This window comes from Rhamphochromis longiceps, linkage group LG19 (genome assembly GCF_057381845.1).
Source record: "Rhamphochromis longiceps isolate RC_006_pf linkage group LG19, R_longiceps_female_GT1.1, whole genome shotgun sequence".
Lineage (NCBI taxonomy): Eukaryota > Metazoa > Chordata > Actinopteri > Cichliformes > Cichlidae > Rhamphochromis > Rhamphochromis longiceps.
The window spans coordinates 17,055,415-17,080,454 of record NC_140575.1 but is presented as its reverse complement, the minus strand read 5'-3'; the positions used below and the strand labels follow the sequence as shown (position 1 = coordinate 17,080,454).

The following is a 25,040-nucleotide window of genomic DNA, read 5'->3' as shown; positions in this document are numbered from 1 at the left end:
AGCTGTTGAGGGAGTCCCCTGCCATATTGTCATAAATGGTGAGCCTTCAGCCTGAAGTGACAGGGGAGCCAGAGAGGAGAAGAGGGAATGTTGTTGTGGTAAAATGATTACAGAGATAAAGATGAAAAGTGTTGTTTTTGTCCCCCGACACTGACATAATGACAACGAAGAGAGCAGGCCTGATTTGTTTTCACCATGGAGGCGAACGACACGATGTGGGGAGCTTATTGGCTCGTCACAATTAGTGAAGTTGTAGTTGGATTTGAGCTTCTTATTCACGTCTTTTCCAGCATCTTGAAAACAGCACTGACTCATTGGTGGGTTTCCAGTGTTATATGGAGCTGCAGGCTTTTACTCCAGTACTACTCGTGGCTCAGAAAAGCAAAGATGGAGAGAGAAATTCTCATGAACCTCTAAATCATCCTTTGCTGCTGTTTGCCATTCAGGGCAGCCCTATAGAGACTATCAGGCAGCTACAGTACAAACAAACTGTGTGCCATTCTGCTGGTGAGCAAGACAGGCCAGTCTGCAGCTACAAACCTTCTCTTTTCTCTCGCTGTATGAAATGCAAATAGACCCTGTAACCATGTAATCATCCTCTCTGTTCGATATGCAAACCAAAAATAGAACTTCATATGCAGGTCATATGCACAGAAGAGCATCATTTATGATTTATTGTTTGCATGCTTCAAGTATCTACACTGAGCACATTGAAAGTGTTAAAATAAACCTGCCAGTGTTTGGCTGTGTAGCTCAAACTGCAACAGTTTCTTTTGTTTTAAAGCCGAGTGGGAAGCCTGACGTCTCTGTGTGGCATGTGTGCACCTTTGCTGTAAAGTGACATATCCGAAGCAGGGCTAGCACAACAGCAGGCTGTCGAGATCTGAACCCGCCCCCTTATTTGTTGTCGTACAGTTGCGTGACGGCAGCATTATCGGAGCAACAGATCTCAGCAAAGCTTATCTGACATTTTTGGAAAATAATCTCAGTTGTACAAGAGTCCTGTGCATTCACATCAAACCACAGGGGTCATGTAGTAACAAACCTCTGAGGGTTTTATTCTGCACAACGGTATATCAAAGAAATGAGATGCTGGGCAGAACTCTCCAACAGAAGCATGGCCTCTCCTTGGAAAAGGAACTCAAGCCACAAATGTACGAGCTGAAACGTAGCTGGCTTTTGAAATAAAGTGAAACCTTTGCTCGTGCCAGTGCATGCTCTGCAGTCTCTTCTGTAATGACTATTTGAATTTTAGATTTCACTGCATTGTCCTGCAGGATGTTGTTGGACATTATTTGTTTTAATCATTCCAGGAATTTCTCATTACGTAAATGAATTGCGTTACGTTCGGTTGACAGCATTACATCGATTGTTCTTGGTGCCTACACAGATTTCTTTAACACCAGTCTTTTGTACCACTGATTGCAGTGAATGGACCTAATCAGAAAACATGGATTCAGTCAAACAACAATAGGAGCTCCACCTCTATTGAAAACCCGAGAATGGGGACGGGGGTACATGCTTTTTTTAAGGTTAACATCCAATCATTTTAGTAGTTAAAATTCTACCTTACTTTAACATCTTTGGGAGAAAAAACAGTCCCTGCTCTCTGTCTCGAGCCCTTATCTGTGGGAGTTTTGCCTTCAAGACTTAATTCTGGGTTTGAATTTGAGGCAGAAGAGATCAAGGTACCAACAGGTTTATGATCTCAGTCCTGGGAATGCAGTGAGGCCAGAGGCTTGATGGATTGCTACAAAATACCCAGACTGAATGTGCTTACCCATCTACAGTAGGACAGAGGCAGGCAGAGATGGAGTGGGGCTCGCTTGTTATGCATTCGTCTCCTCCTGTATGGCCAATGGTGGTACAAATGAAAGAATGACCCCTGCTGGTGGGTCTGCATTTCTGTGCCAGCAAGAGGTTTGCAGTTACTGTGCCTTTTTTTTCTTTTCTTTTCTTTTTTACTTTTCTTCAGTATAAGAGCAACAGGATTTTTATTTATTTTTTGTTGCTGCAGATGAAGTGTGACAACACAGAGCCTTCTCAATAAATCCATTGTGTTCTATTTCAGCCAATGGCGAGTTTCCACCGGTGGTAACCACACCCGGGCTGCCGTTTAGACCAACTATCAGGACTCCGCCCCCTTCCATTAGGAGCCCACCGATGATCTTCCCCACCACAGATTACTGTAAGTGCAAGTTTGATTGCTACCATTCAGCTGAAAGTGAGCGATGGTCAGGTCAGATGCAGTTTCACTGTACAGGAGAGCTGTCTCCATCTCCTTCTGTCTCTTTTTCTTCACTTCTCTTCTTTTTCCTCCTACATCAAACTCACACAGACCCCTGCTTCTCGCATTTAATACTGATTCCCTCTTACCCCACACGTGCTAAGCCTCAGCCTGGCACAAGGCATGGACTGCAACAAAGTAAGTGTGCCCCCTACTGGTGTGTCCCACATCCACATTTGAGCGAGTGCTGCAGAGCTCTCCTTTGGCATTAAATGGAGCAGGACGGGCAGTTTTGAAGTGTAAAATCCGCCAATTTGTCTCCTGAGAATGTCAATGGAGTCGGTTACACAGGCTTGACATTTTCCACCTCACACTCTCTCACTTCTGTGCTTCAAAAGGTTAAAGACAAGCAAGAGATTCAATTTCTATATTTAAAGTCATAACTTGGAGTTACTTTCATATCATACCTGTTCTGAAACACATTTCTTCAGCTAGAAGCTTTGAAGTACTTTGAGACACGCTGAAGTAGTTGAGGTTTTTCTGCTGAAAGTTATCAGGCAGTTTGACTTTGGAGAAACACAGGATGGAAAATTGTTTGTGAAGAACATGTTCCCTCTATTTGAATGGGTACCTTTTGTATTCTGAAATTATTTCTACCAAGCGTGAATACAAAACACTTCATATGAATTTTAAATACATGTGAGGTGTTTTTCCAGTCCAAACACGATTGGTATGAGCTGCATTCTCTCACTCTAGGACTGTAATTGGATTCATCTATATCTTGTTTTCTCTCCCATGAGGCATAAAAGGCTGTTATAGCATTCATATGCAGTTAAAGCCAGCAAATCAATTTTGTAGTGTATATAGACTCATCTTGTATTTGAAACCGGTTAGACAACTCACACTAACACACTGTGGGCAGACATTTGCTTGGATAATAAGTGTGACATACTTTTTTGACCCTCTTTTTATTCATGTAAATACATTTAAATTAGATGTCTTTAAGTTTGTGGAAGAATGTTTCAGATTTAAAAGTGGAGCACTGTATTTAGAAAACTTTCCACTAGCCTTAATCACGATGATAATTTCTTTATATAGATTCTCAAGAAAAGCAGTTTAGAAGCAAATAACGCAGAGGTGAAAAAAGAGTAACCTTTGTAACATTGCCTGATGAGTGCTAATGACTAAATAGAGTGCACCTGTGTGTAATCTAATGTCAGTACAAATACAGCTGCTCTGTGACGGCCTCAGAGGTTGTCTAAGAGAATATTGGGAGCAACAACACCATGAAGTCCAAAGAACACACCAGACTGGTCAGGCATAAAGTTATTGAGAAATTTAAAGCAGGCTTAGGCTACAAAAAAGATTTCCCAGGCCTTGAACATCCCACGGAGCACTGTTCAAGCGATCATTCAGAAATGGAAGGAGTATGGCACAACTGTAAACCTACCAAGACAAGGCCGTCCACCTAAACTCACAGGCCGAACAAGGAGAGCGCTGATCAGAAATGCAGCCAAGAGGCCCATGGTGACTCTGGACGAGCTGCAGAGATCTACAGCTCAGGTGGGGGGAATCTGTCCATAGGACAACTATTAGTTGTGCACTGCACAAAGTTGGCCTTTATGGAAGAGTGGCAAGAAGAAAGCCATTGTTAACAGAAAACCATAATAGAATAGAATAGAATAGAATGCCTTTATTGTCACTATACAGTTGTACAATGAGATACAGAGTCCTTATACAGAGATAAGAAGTTCCGTTTGCAGTTTGCCACAAGCCATGTGGGGGACACAGCAAACAGGAAGAAGGTGCTCTGGTCAGATGAGACCAAAATGGAACTTTTGCCAAAATGCAAAACGCTATGTGTGGCGGAAAACTAACACTGCACATCACTCTGAACACACCATCCCAAATGTCAAATATGATGGTGGCAGCATCATGCTCTGGGGGTGCTTCTCTTCAGCAGGGACAGGGAAGATGGTCAGAGTTGATGGGAAGATGGATGGAGCCAAATACAGGGCAATCTTGGAAGAAAACCTCTTGGAGTCTGCAAAAGACTTGAGACTGGGGCGGAGGTTCCCCTTCTAGCAGGACAACGACCCTAAGCATAAAGCCAGCGCAACAATGGAATGGTTTAAAACAAAACGTATCCATGTGTTAGAATGGCCCAGTCAAAGTCCAGATCTAAATCCAATCAGTCAAAGTCCAGATCTAAATCCAATCGAGAATCCGTAGCAAGATTTGAAAACTGCTGTTCACAAACGCTGTCCATCTAATCTGACTGAGCTGGAGCTGTTTTGCAAAGAAGAATGGGCAAGGATTTCAGTCTGTAGATGTGCAAAGCTGGTAGAGACAGACCCTAAAAGACTGGCAGCTGGAATTGCAGCAAAAGGTGGTTCTACAAAGTATTGACTCAGGGGGCTGAATTATTACGCACACCCCACTTTACAGTTATTTATTTGTAAAAAAATGTTTGGAGTCATGTATGATTTTCGTTCCACTTCTCACATGTACACCACTTTGTTAACAAGCTAACAAGCTTGAAAGTTAATAATTAGTGCGGCCAGCTTTATTCTTCAGTACAGCCTGAGCTCTTAGGCTCTTAGCTTTTCTTCTTATTTCTTTAAATGGTCTTCATGGATGACTGAGTAGTTTTACAATTGGCTGTAGGCACTCACTTACTTGTTGTACATATTAATGGTGATTACAACCAAAATTTTACATTTGGATTCATCACTCCAGAACACCCTTTGCCACTGATTTTCAGCCCAGTTCTTAGCCACATTTCCACTCAGACCAATTCTGATGAGGCTTCAGTGAGCAGTGGATGGATCAAGTGAAGGGCCAGATGCATTACTGTGGTCCCATGTCAGGTCTTGCTAGGTTTTATTAATCTGTTTCATAAGAACACGACTTTCAGATTCTGTTCATCTGCTGTTTGTCATGTTTTTAGCTAATAGCTCTTTAGTTATCACCTTGTTGGTACAAACATATGTTTTTTAGGCATTTTTTCACAGAGGAAAAAAATGATGTTTGGAGAGGCTTCTGGTAACAAAGTGCCTAAAAATACACAGGCCTCTTTTTATGCTTGAATGATTCACAGGTCAACATGGCCTAACCCTCCACCTCAAAGAAAAAACGTTTCTGTGAAAACATTCAGGTACAAGCAATGGACTGAAAAACCTTGAAAAACCTTCAGAAAGTTTCAAGAACTACTGCTCAAGGCCACTTTAAAAAACTGTCTCCCTAGAAGGAGAATATGTGGCTCAAGACTTTTACACAGCACTGCAAAAGCAAAAACATTTAATTTGTCATAACTGTCAAAACCGTATATGAGCAAGCATGAGCACTTGTTATACTTGTGGATTGGTTTTATACAACTTTTTTCTTAGTTGTAGTTTGGGGGGAAAAGCTGTTGCATTCTAACCACACTGCAACACTTTCTAAGCTTGTAAAAGGAAAATAATTAATCTTATCCGTTTTATGGGTTTTCTGTGCTAAGACAGAAAACGCAGTAGTTGGCCGGCATTGTTCTGTTTTCATATCTTTTTTTACACTTAATTTGACCATACTGTAGGTCTAATTAAAAACATACCACGGGGAAAGCTTTTTTATTAAGTTTCAGACCATTGCATTGTGCTATATATTAAAAAAAGAGCTTCTGTAATTCGGTGACATCACTCACTGATTAGCTGATCAGACGGCTGCTTATTTTACAAAGAGCATTCGATCTACTGAATAGCAGCTGGTCAATGCAACTACTTTGCTCTCAGCCCAGAACCGCTGATGCTCACCAACCCAGAAGTGCAAATGCTGTAAATATTTTTTACATATAAAGTTTCGCTGGTGATCAGATGCAAGAACACTTAGCCCAAAGTGACCCAGCGTTGAGTAAAAATTGGTGTGTAGAGGATCTAATGAGCTCATTTGTGCACTTTTCATGCAGCTTATCTGATCTGTGATGTGAGTCTCTCTTCAGTCGTGAACACAGAGCAGGCTGTTTATCTCTGAAGGGTCAAACAGGGACGGTTGCATACATAAGTGCTGACCAGCTAACATTATTTGTTAATGTTTGCAGACTGGAGGGCATGGGTTGGTCAGCAAACAAGAGCAACTCAGTCTATCAAGTTGATCTTTAATGCTAAGCAAGAAAAATGGCATTTCAGTGCAGCGTTATACAAATGAGAGTGTTTGTTACATGGATTTTGTTGCACAGGCAGCAACAAAAAGGCCATTTTAATGTGCTTACACAGGTAATACTCGGCATGGTTACAATAAAAATGGCAGCAGAAGTAAATCTCCTCAGAGAAAGATGGGACTTTGAGATCACACTGCTCTCGCCCTTGTGATTATCATAGATATTAACTCAGGGGAAAGAAGCTGAACTTTGGTTATATGTCGGCCATTTCAAAGACAGCCTTGAGCGCTTAGCATTCGTGGGGCGTCTCTCTTCACCCCTTCTGGAGCTGATGCTTTGACGTCTCCAGGGCAGGACGGCAAGCCTGATGAGGGTTTTAGCTCAGCAGACCTGTCACTCCAACACGGCTCTCCTCTTCCTCCGACACGCTCAATGATTAACCTCACCGAACATCAACGTCTCTTGTCTCCTCTCACTCTCTCCTTCATTTCTCCCTTCACTCTCCCGCCATATCTGCTCCCAGGACATTTTGCCCCCGTTTATTTTCAGATTTGCTTCCCATTTTTGCCACGGAAAAGCCGTTATTGAGTCTCTGTTAGTTCACATTATTGCCTTCTCACCCAGCCGCCCTGTCTCTCTGTCAGAGCTCACTCTTATCTCTGTGTGTTGTCCCACTTCTTCCTTCTGATCCCTCTCCCCCCTTCACCCTGACTTCACCTTCACTCTTTTCTGTCTTCTTGTTCTTTCCCCTGGTCCCTGTTGATTCCTCTCTATTCTGGCAACAGACACTTTTATTTCCCACCACCATTGTGCTGTATGCCACCCGCAACTCACTGCTGACTCATCAGCTGCTTTTGGGGGATGAGGGTTGAGTAAGTCAACTTATATTAGTTTGCTTCACTTTCTTCCTCTGATTACCTCGTCCGATGGGAAAGAAGTACATCGCTAACTTCAAAATGAGCTCCAGGCCTATTTTGTGACCATGTGCTCTATGAGAGTGTGTGTGTGGGTGTTTGGCTTGATAAAGATTGGTTTCTTTAGATGATAAAACAACTTTACAATATGCACTGCTGCAATACATGTGTACAAGCATTAGCTTCTTTGAACACAGTACCTTTCAAGAGCTAGGTGTCCGACTTTCATTCACACATCAGCAGACAACAAGAACAAGTTGTGTAGTAGATTTAAAAAAAAAAAAAAAAACTGGCGTTAAATCAAAGACAGACGGGATGCTGATTGAGGCAACCCGATTGGTTCTTGAGAGTAACTGACAGCAGCTGTTGGTCCCTGAATGATTCATGCAGAAAGGAGTTTTGGCCCGTTTGTGCTCACTAATTAGCTGCACAGAGGAGAAGAAGGAGTCTTCATTGGTTACTTGTTCATCAGCACCAGCCTGCAGCAATCACTTAACTAGTTGCTAATATTTTGGCAGGGTGGGGTTAGTTACTAAGACAGATCTGAGACTGATAAGGTGCTGAGAAGGTGCTCAAGAACTTCTACTCCTGCACCATCGAGAGCGTCCTGACGGCAAACACCTCCACCTGGTTCGGGAACAGCACCAAGCAGGACAGACGAGATCTGCCAAGAGTGGTGCGCTCAGCCGAACGCATCATTCAATCAGAGCTCCCTGACCTGCTGTCCATCTACACCAAGCGGTGCAAGTCCAAAGCTAGGAAGATTATGATGGACCTCTCCCATCCCAACAATGGACTCTTCTCACTGTTGAGGTCTGGGAAGCGCTTCCGCTCCCTTAAGGCCAAAACAGAGAGAATGAGGAGGAGCTTCTTCCCCCAGGCTATTCGGAGCCTGAACCAGGTGTAGGACTGGACTCTCCCACACACATCACTATAAGACTGGACTCTCACACACATCACCACACGCACCACCACACATTTCCTGTATTCCTATAATCCTATAATTCCTATAATTTATAATCTTTATAATCTCTTCTGCTATTTGCACATTCTTTACTGTAAATTCCTAAGTTAATTTGTAAATTTTGTAGTAAACTGTAAATTGTAAATATTGTGAAACTTTTCTTCTGTCATTTAATGGTCGGGCATTGTACAGCTACAAGCATTTCACCCCCATGTCATACTGTGTGTGTGTGTGTGTGTGTGTGTGTGTGTGTGTGTGTGTGTGTGTGTGTGTGTGTGTGTGTGTGACAAATACAATTTGAATTTGGCTGCAAAACAGGCTCTTGTAATTAACTGGACTCATTTACTTCATAAGCTCTGTGCTTAGCTTTCAGATCTTGTTCATAGCTTGCCAGCCTTGATCCATCTTTCTAATTGTTGGCCCAGAGAGGACAACTGTCACTGGATAAGGACGATACAAGCTAAGAGAGGAGAGTCTTTGTACTTGCGTTTTGCTTACAGTGTGTCTATGATGATTCCTGTAGCTTCAAAAGTTGTTGGCCTGGATATTTCTGGAGGTACTGGAGAAAATGCCATTTAATAGCATGATAAAGCTTTCTTTTGAATAGAAAACTGAAATAAGGTCTGTTCTGTTCCAAAAATGGCCTATTAGGCTCACAATCAGACCCAATTGTTGTTGTTTTTTTATTTATTTTTTCCATTCAGGGCTGGATTAATTTGGCTCAACAAGTCTTGCAAAAAAAATTAAATAGTTTATTCATAATTTATTGTAGCTGTCGCGGCAATGAAGTGGAAATGAAGCTAAACCAACATTGACTTTAGAGGACTGATAACAAAACTGGAGTTATTTTTCGTTGTGAACCCCAAAGAAAAACAAAAATATCAGCTCTGAGATAGCAGAGTTAATTTTTTTTCCCCTGGAATAAGCAGATCCTTGTTTTCAGGCCGATGCTCAGACCTGACACAGAACTGCACAAAAACAATAGGCGGCAGCATTTTAGAATGTGATCCAGGAAGCCCGGCTTGAGTAAAGGATGCATGAAGATCGAGTGAACGCCAGACAGGCTGGTGGTCAGCACTGTTGTCTTAAAGCTTATTGGTCCTGGGTTTGAGCCACTGGGCCCTCACTATGTTGAGTTTGTACTTAATCACCATGATTGGTCGGGGGACAAAAACAGAAAGTGCTTTCTCCCGAAATCAAAGCCATGTTAGGTTCATTCTTCTGTCACTGCACCGCTGTTCCGCTCAGTGGGTGGGTAATGCAGGAAAAGTGTTTCCTTCTCGACAAACGCCACCATAAACAGCTGAAATATGCTTTTCTGTTGGCGAACGTGGACTTTTCAACTTTGTCCGTTGATGTTATGTTACTTTGCAGCAAAAGCTTAACCCGTATTCAACTTTTCTGACACGCAGTCCTCTTTGTGCGTTGCCATCCACTCTGCGTTGACCTCCTGGGTCCATTCAAATAAATGAAAGGGCTGCTTTTTTTCGTTTTTCTCACAGCATACCTGCGAGTCTGAATGAAGCCAGAATAAGGTCAGTCGGTCTGAACAAGGCCTTTCTCCATTTGGACAAAAAGCAGATCTGAACCCTAATAAGCCAATTATGGCTGAAGTTAAAGTTAAAAATACTAGAATTAGAGCATTTATACCTTTGAAAGCATGCTCACAGAAAGTCTCCCAGTGATGGTGAGAGTTTCCTGGAGCTGGAATCTTTTGTGTGTGTACTGAAACACCCTGTGAAATATCCCAGGACCACCTAAGGTTGTTTGTGTTGTTTTGAAAAATGTTCAGAGGGGATAAAAACTGTTGGAATTACTGTCAGTGGTGCAACCCAATCAGAGACGTATTTCTCAACGCTGGGTCTCTCTGTTTCTCTCTCCCCCTCTGATGCGACTTGTCTGGAACAATTTCTCGCTGATGAAAGTGTGCAGCTTTGCCCCTTTCTATGATGGAGGCCACTGTTTGTTATGATGATGGCATAGCACGAGTGGCAAAGTTCACAGAAAACGAGATTCATGTAATAGTCAGGCAGAGCCAGACTCTCCCTAGGGGTGTGTGTGTGTGTGTGTGTGTGTGTGTGTGTGTCTTGTAAGTCAAGGGGGCTGAAGAGTTTGCACAACCACTTACTGGAGAAGGCTATCATCTTGTTTTGTTTGTTTAGTGAATGGCTCATTAGGCCAGTTGTGCAGTGCGTTTGGGTGTATAATCCATGTGCACATGTGGTCGTCTGAATTCATGTTGATGGACCAACAAGATCAATCAGTTGGGTTGAAGTGTGAAACCAGCTGCACCCAAGGGAGACAGGAGAGAATACAAACAAGAGAGGAATCTGCGTTCAGTACCAGCAGTGCTCATGTGAAAAGCTCGTTTTCTATAACAAGGATCTTAAATCTGAAGGGCTTCCCCCAAATCAGCAACTGAACCAAAATGTAAATGCATGAACATAAACAAAGGAATACATAAAGTGAAATTCCCAGCATTCCTTTCACTGATCTCTCTCGTCTCTATGCAGCTTTTCAAGAAGTTTGCCCGCGTTTGCTGCTGGTTCGTGCTCACAGAGTTGGAATTTGACTCCCTTTAAATTTGCCGTGTCTCTTCCCTCGCCTGGCTCATTAGCTGGTAACCTTCGACCGCTGTAACACAGCATGAACTGGGACATGCTGCATGAACTGGGACGTGCCTCTCACACACTCATGTCACAGACTTCCCACAACAAGGGGATGTGAAGGGAGAGACATGGCTGTTAACAAGAGGATCACTCCAGCGCACATTCCAGCGTCTCTCGTCAGTTAACCGCCAGTGCAGCGCATAAACCAATTCTGCATCCAAAGCCTTGGTTGAGTTAGTGTTCTTCAAATGAGGCTTTGGAAATTTGACTGTAAGTGGGCAATGAGCCAACAGCTTATTTCTCCAAATGAGAAAAAAATAACAAATCAGGCCATCTAACTTTCACCCTTTTTTTTTTTCTTTGAGCATGTCCTTCCAAAACATCTCAAAGTGACCTGTTAAGTATATTAAGATTTACATCTAAAGATAGGGTTTGGGGCTGTTCTGCTCCAGTGATGGATTTATTCCCAGTAGTCTTAACTATTTTCCAACAGTGTTGAAAATACTGGCCTGATGGGTCAATTTACTTCGTACTGGAGTCAGACAAACCTGCAGTCACACTACAAGTGTTTTTTACAGTAGGAGTGCATTTGCTAAGACTGGGCTAAACTCCAAATCGCTCTCTTACCAAAGTGATGTTTTAAAGTGTTTTTGAAAGCGTTGGCCTCCTTGAAATAGTCTCTGCTGGCAACACTTTGCTAAACTCGCAAGAGATGTTTGTGGTGAGACAGAGCAGAGCTTGGACGTTGGCCTTCTCATGAGAACCAGGCTGACTAATGTGATGCTCACCATGCAGTCTAGGCAAGGTTTCATTAGTAAAAATAGCCACCGTTTGAAGTGGCAGGGGCAAAAAGAGGTCATCTGGATTAATGTTTTAAAGACGAAGTCAAATTATCATGTCTGGAAGAACTCTGTTTCTTACTGTAACACTTTATAATAACTGATCAGAAATCGGTGTGTACTCACACATTGCTTGTTCACAGACAAACAGGTACACAGTCGCTCATAACAACAGCTTCCTGCAGTTTCTGCTCAGTCAGAGAGACTGGAGTTTAGAGAGAGATGCTGGTAAATATTGGAATGTCAATTCTAGGGCTTCATCTGCAATAGGTAGTACACAGCAGGGAACTTGAACAGCAGAAGGTGTTACAGTGAGAGTATCGTGGCTTTAAGTCACACTTCTGAAACTTGTCTTGTCTTCTCTTTCCTGTTTATCCTCTTGATATTTAATAAATTTGCTACTGTTATCTGATTTTACACCGTTCATAGACAAGTATAAGCAGCATTCCAGTTAGGCTTGGGTGGTATTCATGTTTTCATACCTTCCTTCCTTCTAGGTTTTTGGTATATGACACTATCTGTGTTTTAGTTTTATTTAAAGAGCTGACCTTGTGGCAGTAGAAGTTATTATCTGCTGCTGTGAGAGATTAAATGACTTAACCATTACTGTCACTATCTGGCATCAGAGTTAGTAGTTTGTTTTATGTATTGTAAATGTATTAATGTCCAACTATAGACTATTTATTAAAAATGGATATAGCCCTCCACCATGGCCCTCTGGCTTTGAAAGGTGAATGTTTTTGACTTCACCTACTGGTGGTGGCCAGAGGGCCCGGTGGCGCCAGTGTCCGTCCGGCAGGGCAGGGCGCCCCAGGGCAGCTGTGGCTACAATGTAGCTTGCCATCACCAGTGTGTGAATGTGTGTGTGAATGGGTGGATGACTGAATGTAGTGTGAAGCGCTTTGGGGTCCTTTGGGACTAGAAAAGCGCTATACAAATGCAGGCCATTTACCATTCACCGTCTTTTTGAATTTTGATATTCAAGCTTGTCAAAGCTTAGGTGCAAATTGTAGTCTTAGTTTCAGATTCTTGGCTTACAGAAGTGGTCTTTTGCTGCTATAGCCCATTTGCTTCACACCAGAATGCTCTTCCTCATGCTTTGTTATTAACTAGTGGTCATTTGAGTTACTGTTGCCTTCCTAGTTTAAAACAGTTTGGCCGTTCTCTTCTTACCCCTGACATCTGCAAGGCATTTGCGCCCAGACATCTGCTCCTCTTTTTCAGACCATTCTCTATAAACTCCAGAGATGGTTTCATGAGCATCCCATTGGATCGGCTGTTTTCAAAATCCTCAGCAAAGTCACTTAAATCACCTTTTTTCCTCATCCTGACGCCTGATTTGAACTTCAGCGTGTCATCTTGACCATGTCTGCATGCAAAAAAAAGGAACTGCTTCCATGTGATTTGCTGATTTTAAATAATTGTATTAACAAATAGTTGAAGAGGTGTACCTAATAAAGTGGCTGGTGAGTGTACAAGTGGTTCCTCATGGTTCCTTCAGCAGACACTGGAAAAACTGTGGATATCCAATACAAAGAGTTTCAAATGGCGAGAGCCAAATATTCCACACAGCTCTATTAAGGGGAAAAAACTTTGCATTTGGTTTGTTTCACAGCTCACTGAGCTCAATTTAATCTTCTGCCTGTAGAGACTGCCCTCTGGTGGCCTTTGTGTCCAGCACAAGATAATAAATGACTTCAAAGCGCTCTTTCTGTATACGTAATATCCCCCAAGCCTAATTACATTCACACTGAGCATCCATTTTGAGGTTATGAAAGCCAACATGCAACTCATCCTTCCTTAGAAATGACTTTCACTTTAGCCAGTGTCACATTTTCAATAATCAACCCTGCTGTGAAATGAATTAGAAGTAGTCTCAGGGAGAGAGAGAGAAAGGTTCCCTGGTGTCTACCTCACCGCTCTGTGTTCACAAGCCTTAAGTAAGGATTTAGTCCTGCAGCGTTAAGTCCTTCTCTGTCCATCTGACAAGACTAATCTCATGCTAATTACAGTGAGAAGATCTCCAATTAGCACAGACACATGGGATTACATGGAAAATGAGGAGAAATGTTTGTCACCTGTGATCCCGTCAACCAAGTCCCCTGCTGCTGTTGCGAATGTGACGATAGTAGCATCTCATATGAGAAGCTCCAATAATTTACATATCTTTATATTTGGATTTACTGAAGTGAAAGTGGAGCAGTGAGGAATGTTGAAGTGGAATGAATGTTAGACAAATAGAACTGTAATTTCAGCCTCTTCATCATCTTTAACTTTGCTTAGCTGCATGCCTGACTGAACACAGAGTATGTGCCTCTACTGCTAAGCTCTGCAAAGTACTAAATGTTTTCCTTTAATTCCCTTTTCTTCATGTGCAGCCAAAAAATGGATTTTTCATACCTGTGGGGCTGTGGGCCCTGAAGGTCCAACTCCCACTCAGTGCCTAAACTCCTACAGGAACAGCAATGTCAACGTGACAGTTGGAACCCGGGGGCCATTCAAAGGCATTCAAATGTGGCGGGTCCCAGAAACCGGCTCCTACAGGTAGGACAGTTGCCAGCCTATAAAGCCTCAGAGCACACAAACATCAGAGCTAGCCATTTGAACACTGAATTTCCACTCAACACCCACTCTGGAATAATTTTATCTTTTTCTGAAGGGTCTCACTGTGAAGTCATTAGGTATGTGTGCTTCTGAGAGCTCAACACATTCTATATACAGTACACACTTAACCTATCTTTCTTAGACATCAGCACTCTATGCAATTCACATTTTTCCAATGCCGGCTCTTCCTCACGCCCACCTCTGCTCCTCAGTGCAGCAGAGCAAGCAGTGAAATATTGCTATCAGATTCTTGCAGGAAGGAGCAGAGGCTGGAGTAATGGCAGCTAAATGGCGTGATTCACTTTACACCTGACTCTAAAATCCAAAAACACCCACCTCCGCTTCTTCGTTGGTAGCCTTTAAGCCTTCAAAATAGCTCAGCAATCAGCTTTAGCACCTTGACCCCTTGCCGCACACTGCTCCAAGATTAATGCTGCAATATCCAAAGCCTGTTTTTTTTTTTTTTTTGTTTTTTTTCCAGGGATCAATATCCCTCCGGTGGGCATTCATGACAACATGAGCCGTTTAACTTAGATTTGACTTGGAACAAAAATTTCTCTGAAAGCTGCAAGCCTCCCACATCAGCACAAAAGCAAACGCACACACACCGCTAAGCTCAGCCAAAACCTCCATGTCTTAAAATACCTGACTAACAGCACAGACCGGACGGCCTGAACACATGTCCAGAGTTTCAGAAAGCACCTTCTGTCTCCTCAAAACTGTACAATTGTTCTTGATGCGGCCTGGCCCAGCTGCCAAAGCGCTTAAATGAAGTTGACAGACGGCCACAGAGATGAATATGCGCTCTGCATCTCCCACAAGTCATTAGGCAAACAGCCGAGGTAGCTGCTACTGAGCACTGGGCAATGTTCTGTCTCCCGATCAAGCTCGACCACCAGGGAAGAAAAATATCGCAGTGCTCCCAAAAACCAATCAAGTTGTTTTTTATTTGTCTGGCAAGAAAACTGGAGCATTTGAAATGAGTGTTCTCCGATACATAGGTGTGTGTTTGCATGTGTGCTTGTGTGTCCCGTGCACTCTGGGTTCTGTATGGTTTTTCCCCTCAGTGTAATGTGCCACAGTAGGTCAAATGGTTTTTATTAAAAACACCCAGAGTGAGTGTGTTTTAGTGTATCCAAATGAATTTTGGCTGTTACTTGTTGTGCACTCACCAACTCGCAGGAGGAATGCACGAGGACTCGGCCTCACAATATTTTTTATGCCGCTTGTTTCACACAAATAGAAAAAAAAAAAAAAAAACGCTTGTCTCGTTAGAGTCATTTTCCTGTTAATGACTTTTTGTGTTATTCATTTATGTTCATTAAACTCCAGGGTCACCGTCTATGGCGCCGCTGGCGGGAGAAGTGTCTTGACAACAAGCAGGTCACACGGTGCCTACATGACGGGAGACCTCCTGCTGAACAAAGGAGAACTGCTTTACATCCTTGTAGGACAACGAGGAGAGGATGCCTGCCCCAATGTGAGTCGTCTTTACAATAATTCACGGCAGTTTCGTAAGTCAGCTATCGCGCAGTAAATAGGAATACTGTTGCATCTGGGACTCTGTAGTCTACAGCGTGTCATAAAAGCAAGATAAACTTAAAAAATGAGAGTAAAATAGCTGTAAATGCTGCAATGAATCAGCTTTATGAATGAGGAGTCCCAACATTTCTTTTTTATGGACACACAAACTGTGTCAGTGTAAGAAGATTGAAGTTGATTCTAAATTTGCTCGAATGATATTGCTGTCCACTCCGTAGAGAGACTAACATATTCTCACATTACACATTATCCAAAAAACAAGATCATTAACTCCCTGCAGCCTTCCTCAAGTACGCTGAGGTCTGACTTTGGAAACCCAGACAATTCATGGCCTCCAAAAACTGTTCAACTTTCTGCTCCAAGCTTGCAGTGATGGCCCCGCCGTGTCTCTCAGGCTCACTTTAGCCAGACTCAGATGCACCCATCTACCCAGTAATGTTTAAAAACGTTGCATAATCTGGTGTGTTTGACATGCATACACATTTCCAAAGTAGTGGAGGAAATAATGTGATGTTACGGAGTTTTTCTTTTTCAATATGCCCTCATTTTGGATTAATTGGAAGCAACATGCCTTCTAAAAGTTTGGAAAGGGTAAGGTTTGCTACTGTGTTGCATTATTTTTCATGTAACAATGTCTTGTAGCTTTTCTTCCTATTCTTAATTGATATGGGATTTTAGCCATTCAGCAGGTCAGGATCCCAAATCTTTATTTATAGAGCACATTTAAAACCAGCGTGTCACAAAAACCCCTAAAATAAATGACTTTCTAATGATTGATGATACACTACATTCAAAATGTTTACATAATACAACACATCAGCATCCTATCTGTCTCCCTTTGACCGGGAGATGATCAAAAGTATTTTCCGACATTAACTGAGAAATTCAGCTGTTTAATACAAGATTTAAACAGTTAAGAGACAAACGACTCCTGCACAAATCCATAAAACCTAAAATAGTGCACATGTGTCGTTTTTTTCTGGTAGTTGTTGAATTAAACCAGGCCTTCCCTTAAAAGTATTACAGCATACGTTGCTCCAAAACTGTCATATTTTGTTCAACATTAATTAATGAGGCTTTCAAAGATGTTTAAGTTATCCCATGCAGCGTGCATAAATTTGCCACCCTGTCTGATATGACCAAGGGTTGGTGCTTTTGAACTATGAGCAAACAACAAGGTGGATGGGCCCTAATGTATTTTAGCCTGCAGAACGCAGCATTGATGATTCCCTACAGACTGATTTTGACTGTACTGGGTTTCATCTTTGCCTGCAGAGCTTTTTCCAAATTTCACCATAAATGAAGAAGTCACTAAACAATATTCTTCATTATTTTTACTGTTAGTATTTTCCCCCACAGGCTTTACCCAATAATGTTACTTAATAATCTTTTTAAATGTGAGATTTTCCACCAAGTCTTTTCTTTTTTTTTTTCTTTTTTTTTTTTTTAAGCATTAAGCAACTTGGAAACAGGGTTGCAAGAGAACCTCGTGTATCTCAGATAGTTTACACTAGCTGGACATGAGGCTGCCCAAGTGCCTGTTTGAGTTTTGTGGCTTTGCTCTCTCGAGGCAGCCTGTCTAGCCTTTCAACCGCAGGTCCTCACCACTGTCATCCAGTTATTAGTTTTTAACACAGTGCTTTCTGAAGTGCTCTGTACAGACAGCACTGAGAGAGACTTGGCTGTTCCAAAGTGAAACTGAAGTCATTTAAGGTTTCTCTTATTTTCCCCCAGTTCTGACAGCGAGAGGCAGCAGCTCTCTCCAAAGGGTCGTGCAGAAAGTGATTTGTGCTGCAGAACAGTGTTTTCTCACACCTGGCTTTCCCTTATGTGACGGAAATGATGATATGTCCCTCGTCTTTAGAATTATTCACTATGTCTTTTTCTTGCTGCGCCACACACACACACACACACACACACACACACACACACACACACACACACACACCCTTCTGTTCTCATTCTCTCTAAAACACAAAGTTAACTTAAATTGAGAAGCTGCACAGGCAGAAATGGCTGAGAGGGAAGGAATAGTGAGGAAGACTTTCCCAAGAACATTTGAATGCACTCCTTTCGACCCCGTCTACTTGTCAGTCACAGTCACAAAAGTCCCGCCCCTTCCTCCGTTTCAGACAGCTTTCAAGAGTGTTGCCTGAGACAGATGGAGGGAGCTGAGAGAGAGCGATGAGCGACTGTGAGAGTTTGTATGAGACTCAGACAGAGCGAGTGAGGTAAACCTATGCCCTCTCACTCTTAAAGTGGGACTCGCTCCAGGCAGTTCAGCATCATAGCGCACACCATGCAGACACATCAATTCACAGGGTCTCGGTCGGGGCAAAGTCCCTGCCTCTGACATTATTTGCCAACAAAACATCCAGGTCCATTTTTTTCAAGGGAGCTGAGAAAGAGTGAAACAACACCATGCTGACTGAGAGGCTGTCTTTAATGGGTAACGTGATAAATCGGCTGTAAACCAAATAATTAATGGGCTGTTCTTTAAAAGTTTTTCACACGCCTTTAAAAGGAAATGTCTAATTATTCAAACTTACTCAGCCTGCAGTAAACGTGAATAAAATTGCAGGAGAATCAGAGCAAGAGTGAAGGGAAAGGCTTGCAAAATGACAGTGAGGCCTGCTATGATGTATGGTCTGGCGATCTTGGCACTAACAAAAAGACTGAGTTGGAGCTGAGTGGAAGATGCCAAGATTTTAACTGGAAGTGACCAGGATTGAAAATTAAGGATTATAAATGAAATGGAGAGCTCAGGGTGAGCAGTTTGGAGACAAAGTTAGAGAGGCAAGGCTGGTTTGGACATGTGATAAACCGGACAAAGACTGTTAAAGATGGAGCTGCCAGGTAGGAGGAAGAGAGGGAGACCTGTGGATGTAGTGAAGGAGGACATGCAAAGGGTTGGTGTGACAGAGGAGGATGCTGAGGATAGGATGAGATCCGCTGTGGCGAGCCCCAGAGGGAGCAGTTGAAAGAAGAAGACCAAATCATACTTAAAAGCAAATATGACAAACCACAAGCAAAAATATTAAAAAATATTATGATAAATACACTGGTATTGTGTGATTATTTTTTTAATAACAACCCTAGAGCCGGCACCATTATCAACTGAGTCACAAGATTATTTGTATACAGTCAGCATGGGATAAGTAAACATGTGAGTCACTTTCAGATAGTCTTGTGAGGGGAGCATTGGTGCTTTTCAGTTCCTGTGTGCATGTGAATATTTCTGCTTGGTATTTGCACACCATTATAATCCTCAGACTCACAACAGCTGCGGTCTGGCAACCGCTCAGCTTTTTCATACGCGGCCGACATCCACGAAGGCAATTCTGTGGCAAACTGACATGTTTCTCTCTCTGCGTCTCTCCCCGCAGTCTAACGGCATGCTGAATAAGATATGTCTGGAACAGAGCGGCCCAATGGTGAACAAAACACAAGTGAAAGGAGGGGGAGGAGGCGGTGGAGGGGCTACGTATGTATTCAAAGTAAGAAGGAGCTGAAGGGGATGATGATGTGCTCAGAGATTTTATTTTTTAGCAACTGCTCATTTATACGGACGTTGATTCCATTGATAGTCCAGTAAAAACTATGTGCAATAAAGGGATTTACTGATTGTACCATTTTGAGCCATTATAGATGTTTATCTCTTTGTTTATCATGCTTTTGTTGAAATGTGTACTTTAAAGTCCTTGAGCTTCACGTTATTCTGTCTTTTTTACATTTAGCCAGCAAAATTGATCGGCCAGTAAAATCAATAAATATCATTTTAATAGTACATTCAGGGCACTGCAGCATTCATCTGATTCCTGGCATTGAGGTATTTTTATTGGCCTGCTGCTCAGTATATGAAAGATTATAATTTTAAAGAGCCAGCACCCCAATCTAGGACACAGGTCTTCATATCCATGTGTTTACTCTCATCACTGAACAGATGATTTGACCAGTAGGCCAGTCTCCTTAAAACCAAGCAGGCAAAATACGCTTATTTGCTTTCTTGCCAAGAGTCAAAAGCGAAGCGTCTTGTGGACAAAAAATGTGTGTGTAGTCTAAGCTCAAAGAGAAGGCCTGTTTTCAACTCAGGAAAAAAAATTGATATATAATCACAAAAGACCTTCAGGTTGGATTTAGAATTGTGTATTTATTGTACAAAGTGTCAGGAAGAAAAACCTCTCAAAGCTGCTGAAAGGATTATGATTGCACCGGAAGCCTTGTTTTTGAATGGTACATCAGAACGCTTTCAGACAATAAAAATAAATAAATAAGCAAACAAGAGAAAGGAAGTCTAGCATTCAGCTTGGGGAGATATTTCAGTTGCTGTATAATGATAATGATGGACTTTGCTCTTGTGAACGACAGCTTGGAACCAGAGGGAACAGAGGAGGTAACAAAAACCTCCACTGCTAAAGCTCACTAAATGAACTCTAATTAGTTTACTCTGTACAAAAACACTCTTTTGGTTTGCTGCTGGTTCCTTGAGTCTCACTTTGAGGCTCATCAGTTTGTACAGATTAAACAAATGAGAGGTACCTTGTCCAGTGAGCGTAAACTGCGGTGGATTTCCCAGGTCAACCAGCTGCGATTCTCGTGTTTGTGGACCATACACACACTAGAATGAGGCGAATTTCCCAAAAAACATAACCACACCTTTGAAGAGCAAATCCTGTGCCACTACATAAAGTAACTGTTATCAATACTGACCCAGGTGGACAGAGAAGTGTACATCCCTCTCATCATCGCTGCTGGGGGAGGTGGCCGGGGATACAGCAGCCAATCAGAGACCCAGCAGGAGCAAATGGACTATGACCCTAGCCAACCTGGACGCAATGGGAAGTCACACGCTGCAGGTATGCTACACACAGCTTTGATGTAAGTGTTGGTTGTATTTGTATGTATCACAGCTTTGTTCCCCTGTGGGAAAGTGCACTCTTTGTGACTGCAGTTATGTGTGTGTGTGTGAGTTACAGAGCTGGGTACAGGGAGAGACAATCTACTGTGTGAGTTTGAGTTATAGAGAACAAGATAAAAATGGTTGAAATAATGAGAGTAGATGAGTAATGCAGTGTGTATGGCTTATCTTTCCTCGCTCTAGGATGAGCCAGGCTGTGTCTGTTCTGTTTTCTTCTGCGTGCATGCAAAATAATAAAGTTTACAATTGGGCTTCGACAGTGGAAGTGTTTATTTGCATGTCTGCCCGTCCTCGGAAACACACCAGTTTATCCTGAAGGTGTTTACTTCCCACCTCTGTGTGCCAGCATTTGTGTTATAACAAAAACAAACCGGCGCGGCCCTCCTCACGACTCGCCTCCGAGTTTGCTGGGCAGAACCGCACGCTCCGCTCTGCTGGTGTAACGTCACATCCACACTCGTTGCAGGTTTCATTAATCATGTGCTTCAAGGAGCAGCCGAAAAGCATATAAGGTATTGATTTTTACATCTTCTCAAAGCCCAAGGTTTCAGTTGGAGGAAACTCTGTGAATAAAAAAATGAAATGTTAGCTGTGTGTGGAGGCTGCTGGGACGCTGGGATTTTGGGGTTGGTTTTTTGTACCTCAGGTTTTGGGGGAAAAATTAAAAATAAAATTGTCTGTTGTCAGCTGTTATAACTAATGGGTTAGTGATTGCTGTGTATGTACATACTGTATGCCGATTGGCCAACATTTAAGCCACCTGCATAATTATATCCTCCCTCTAGTGCTCGCATTAGCTCTGATTCTTTGGCATATAGACATGCGACCTCTGCGGGTATCCTGACTCATAAAGTCCAGACTGTCTTTCGAGTCCTTTGGATTGCAGGCTAGGGCCATAAACTGGAATCCAGTATATGAAACCAATGCAGAACTGCCATAAACCGGCACTTTTTCTAATGGCCAGCAGGGGGTGTCTCCTTTGGTTGCAAATTGCAACTTTTATCTGCTTCCTTGTCACAAATGATTCCTACAGAACATTTGATTCCTGATGCGGCCCAGAATTGAACCAGCAACCTTTGCTTCCCAAATAAAAGGTGTTTAATTTGCTACACCGCAAAGAAAACGCTTTATTGTACATATAAACTACACGATCAAAGTCAAAGGAGCTTGCAAAGAAAAGCGTCTGGACTTCTTTAAGTTGCTTGAAGACGTTTCACCTCTCATCCGAGAAGCTTCTTCAGTTCTAAGGTCTTCTCGGGTGAGAGGTGAAACGTCTTCAAGCAACTTAAAGAAGTCCAGACGCTTTTCTTTGCAAGCTCCTTTGACTACGATGACCTGGATGACTGAGAACCTTCACAGACATACACGATCAAAGCTCTTAACTTTTATATTTTAAAGACGCCCATGTAACCATTGAATTGTCATCACCTTTAAGAAATACCTGAAATAATAATAGTAGTGCTTGAATAAACTATATGATGGCTAGACAACCTTGTGCATTTCTGCTGAGTTACTAAAGTCTATACGCGTGTGTAATACACAGAATAATATTATAATCTGTGATATTTTGGAGGGTTTTGCATTTACTTAATATGATCGCAACTTCCCAGTATCACCCTTAGCAAAACTGAGTTTGACACCACTGCTTTGGGGCATGGCTAGTTAAGTATGATCTTGCTGTGTCCGTGGTTTTGCAGTCAAATCTACCTGTTAAATAATGTGTCAAAATGCTCATGTTAACTAGAGTTCCTTCACAGTGGTTTCTCTTGTTTGTGGGACCCTGGTAGATCTGTCGTGTTACAACTGAATCTTGGAGAATTTTGGGATCTGCTGAAGTTGGAGTCAGGGTCAACGCCTTGGGCAGTTTTTGTGATGCAATATCCTGCTGGCAAAAGCAGCTGATCTCGTTAGCTGCCAATGCAAGATTTGGGTTGCACGTGTCAAACTAACATCCATGACTCAAGGTGTCCTAGCAGAACGCTGCACTGTAACGAGATGATCAATGCTACTCGCTTCACTTGTCAGTGGTTTTAGTTTTGTGGCTGATCAATGTATCCGTCTCTACTTGGTATGCATCTTGTCTTCTTTGCCTGTAGACATGCAAAAGTACTTTAATATCATTTGTCTCTTTCACAAACTCAGTCTTATTCACTACATGTCACTTCTACACGCGCTGCACTTTCTCCCTGTCATTATCAAATGTGTGTTATGTTTGGCGACAGGTGGAGGAGGAGGTTGGAATGACAGCGCTCCTGTCAGCCAGGGCGGCAAACCACTGGTGCTCGGGGGACAGGGAGGGCAAGCCTGTCAAAAGTTCTGGCAGACCCGTGGCGGCTTTGGAGGTGGCGGAGGTGGCTGTATGTCCGGCGGCGGTGGCGGAGGCTACAGAGGTCAGTTTGAGAAGATTTCACAGAAAAAAAGTTTTAATAAATAAATTGCCTTGAGCTGTCAGGTACGAGCCAAATGTGAATCTTGTAGGGCCATCTGTGTTTTTATAGTGACTGTGACAGGATGGCAGAGTTCATACAGATCAGGGATCAGACCCAATCCCAGAGACAGCTGCATGTCCTCTTCCTCTTACTGCTCAATCGACTGCAAATTGATCTGGATCAGAGTTTCCTCATATATAATATATATGTAGCATATGTATCGTCTTGTATTAAGTATAGTTTTTAAAGCACTTTAAGCTGATATTTAAAAATTCAGAGGAAGTCTGACTAACAGAAAACCTTTGTTTTTGTCCCATCCTTTAGTTTTTATATGGATGATATTCAAAATGTGTTGATTGCAATGATTTCTTTGCCTCCTGTGTTTTCCAGGTGGTAACACCTCCGCAGATAACAACCCTAAACATGATGGTGAGGATGGCTCGTCCTTCTTCAAGGGAGAACCCTTCATCCACCCCCTTAAAGGTAATGCCAGGTGATTCACATACAGCCAGGCTAGTCAGTAGTCAGCACCTATCATCAGCATATTAGCATGCAGCATTTGATGCCTTTGTAGTGTCTGTAGGTGAGAGTTAATGTGTTTGTACTTCACAGAACGATGAGAAAACTGTTTTTGCAATTGACATTTTAAATTAGTTTTTTTTCATGGTACATTGAGATTGCTTTCAGCAGAATAAGCAGAAGAATCTTGTAGAGGTGTAAATTAATCTGGTTGAAACCTGTTGATCCATCACTGCTAGATTTTTCTTGTTTTTTTGAACCTGGTATGAAGTGAAGTACAGCCTGACTGTATAAACATTAGGGGTGCAACAATACTAGTATCGATATTGAACCGTTCGATACAGTGCTTTCGGTTCGGTACACATATGTATGAACAATACAAAATTTTTTAATTTATTTTATCAACTTTCCTTCTGACGATGCTGTCTGTGTTGAGCGCTCAGTGGATCTACGTTCGACTACTCCGCCTAGGCTCGACAGTGCAGCCTAGGCGGAGTAGTCGAACGCAGATTCACTGAGCCAGGGCAAGCTAGCTAGACAGAAGTTAAGCTCTTCTTGCAACATGGCAAATTGAACCTCCCCCACCCTAATTCAGATGTGGCGTTTGGAACTATTTTGGTTTTCATGTGAGTATGACCCTGAAGGTAAGCGCGTCATGGACAAAAGTAAAACAGTATGTCGGATGTGCCATGCAATGCTCAATTACATTGGTGGGAACTAGTGTGTTAGCGCAGTTAGCTCGTTAACACGCATGGGGCGATCTGTGGTAGCTCGTTAACGGAGATTTGCCGTGTTGTGGCGTTAACGTCATTTCAACGAGATTAACGCTGACAGCAATAGTGGGAACACAACGAATATGACTGCACATTTACTCCGATATCATTCTAGTGCGCAGACAAGTGTAAGCAGACAAAAACAACAAGCACGCATGCTACAAACTGTACCCGAGTTATTTAGCCAGCCGTTAGCACATGATTCTCCTTATGGGGACCTGATATGTTTAATATGCTGCTGAGAATATACCCCAGAAGAAGCGTATAGTATAGCTTTTATTTTGGAAAGAGCCATTTCTCTGTAATAAACTCTTTTCCAAACATGAGTGATTTCTGGATCAGATAGATTTTTTTTTTTTTATTACTTTGTTGTTTCAGCAACATTAAATTTAAAAACTGTACTTTTGAGTTAAAATATATATTTATAATTTTAATAAATGACAAATTAAAAAGGCATGAACATTTTTTTGTATCGAAAAAATATGAATGAAATGTATGAAAAAATATGACACCAAAGTATCAAACCGAACCGTGAATTTTGTGTATCGTGGCACCCCTAATAAACAT

At 42.3% G+C, this 25,040-nt stretch overlaps 1 protein-coding gene across 1 annotated transcript in view; it reads left to right on the top strand.

The window, feature by feature from the left end:
* The window catches only part of alk (ALK receptor tyrosine kinase), a 120,640-nt gene that overhangs the window by 70,040 nt on the left and 25,560 nt on the right, over nucleotides 1–25,040 (top strand). Inside the window, exons 8-14 of the mRNA XM_085392233.1 lie at nucleotides 2,072–2,188; nucleotides 14,067–14,232; nucleotides 15,625–15,772; nucleotides 19,221–19,331; nucleotides 20,549–20,690; nucleotides 22,975–23,142; nucleotides 23,572–23,664. Of these exons, the coding sequence (XP_085248359.1) occupies nucleotides 2,072–2,188; nucleotides 14,067–14,232; nucleotides 15,625–15,772; nucleotides 19,221–19,331; nucleotides 20,549–20,690; nucleotides 22,975–23,142; nucleotides 23,572–23,664 (945 nt within the window). The remainder of the gene's footprint in view (nucleotides 1–2,071; nucleotides 2,189–14,066; nucleotides 14,233–15,624; nucleotides 15,773–19,220; nucleotides 19,332–20,548; nucleotides 20,691–22,974; nucleotides 23,143–23,571; nucleotides 23,665–25,040) is intronic.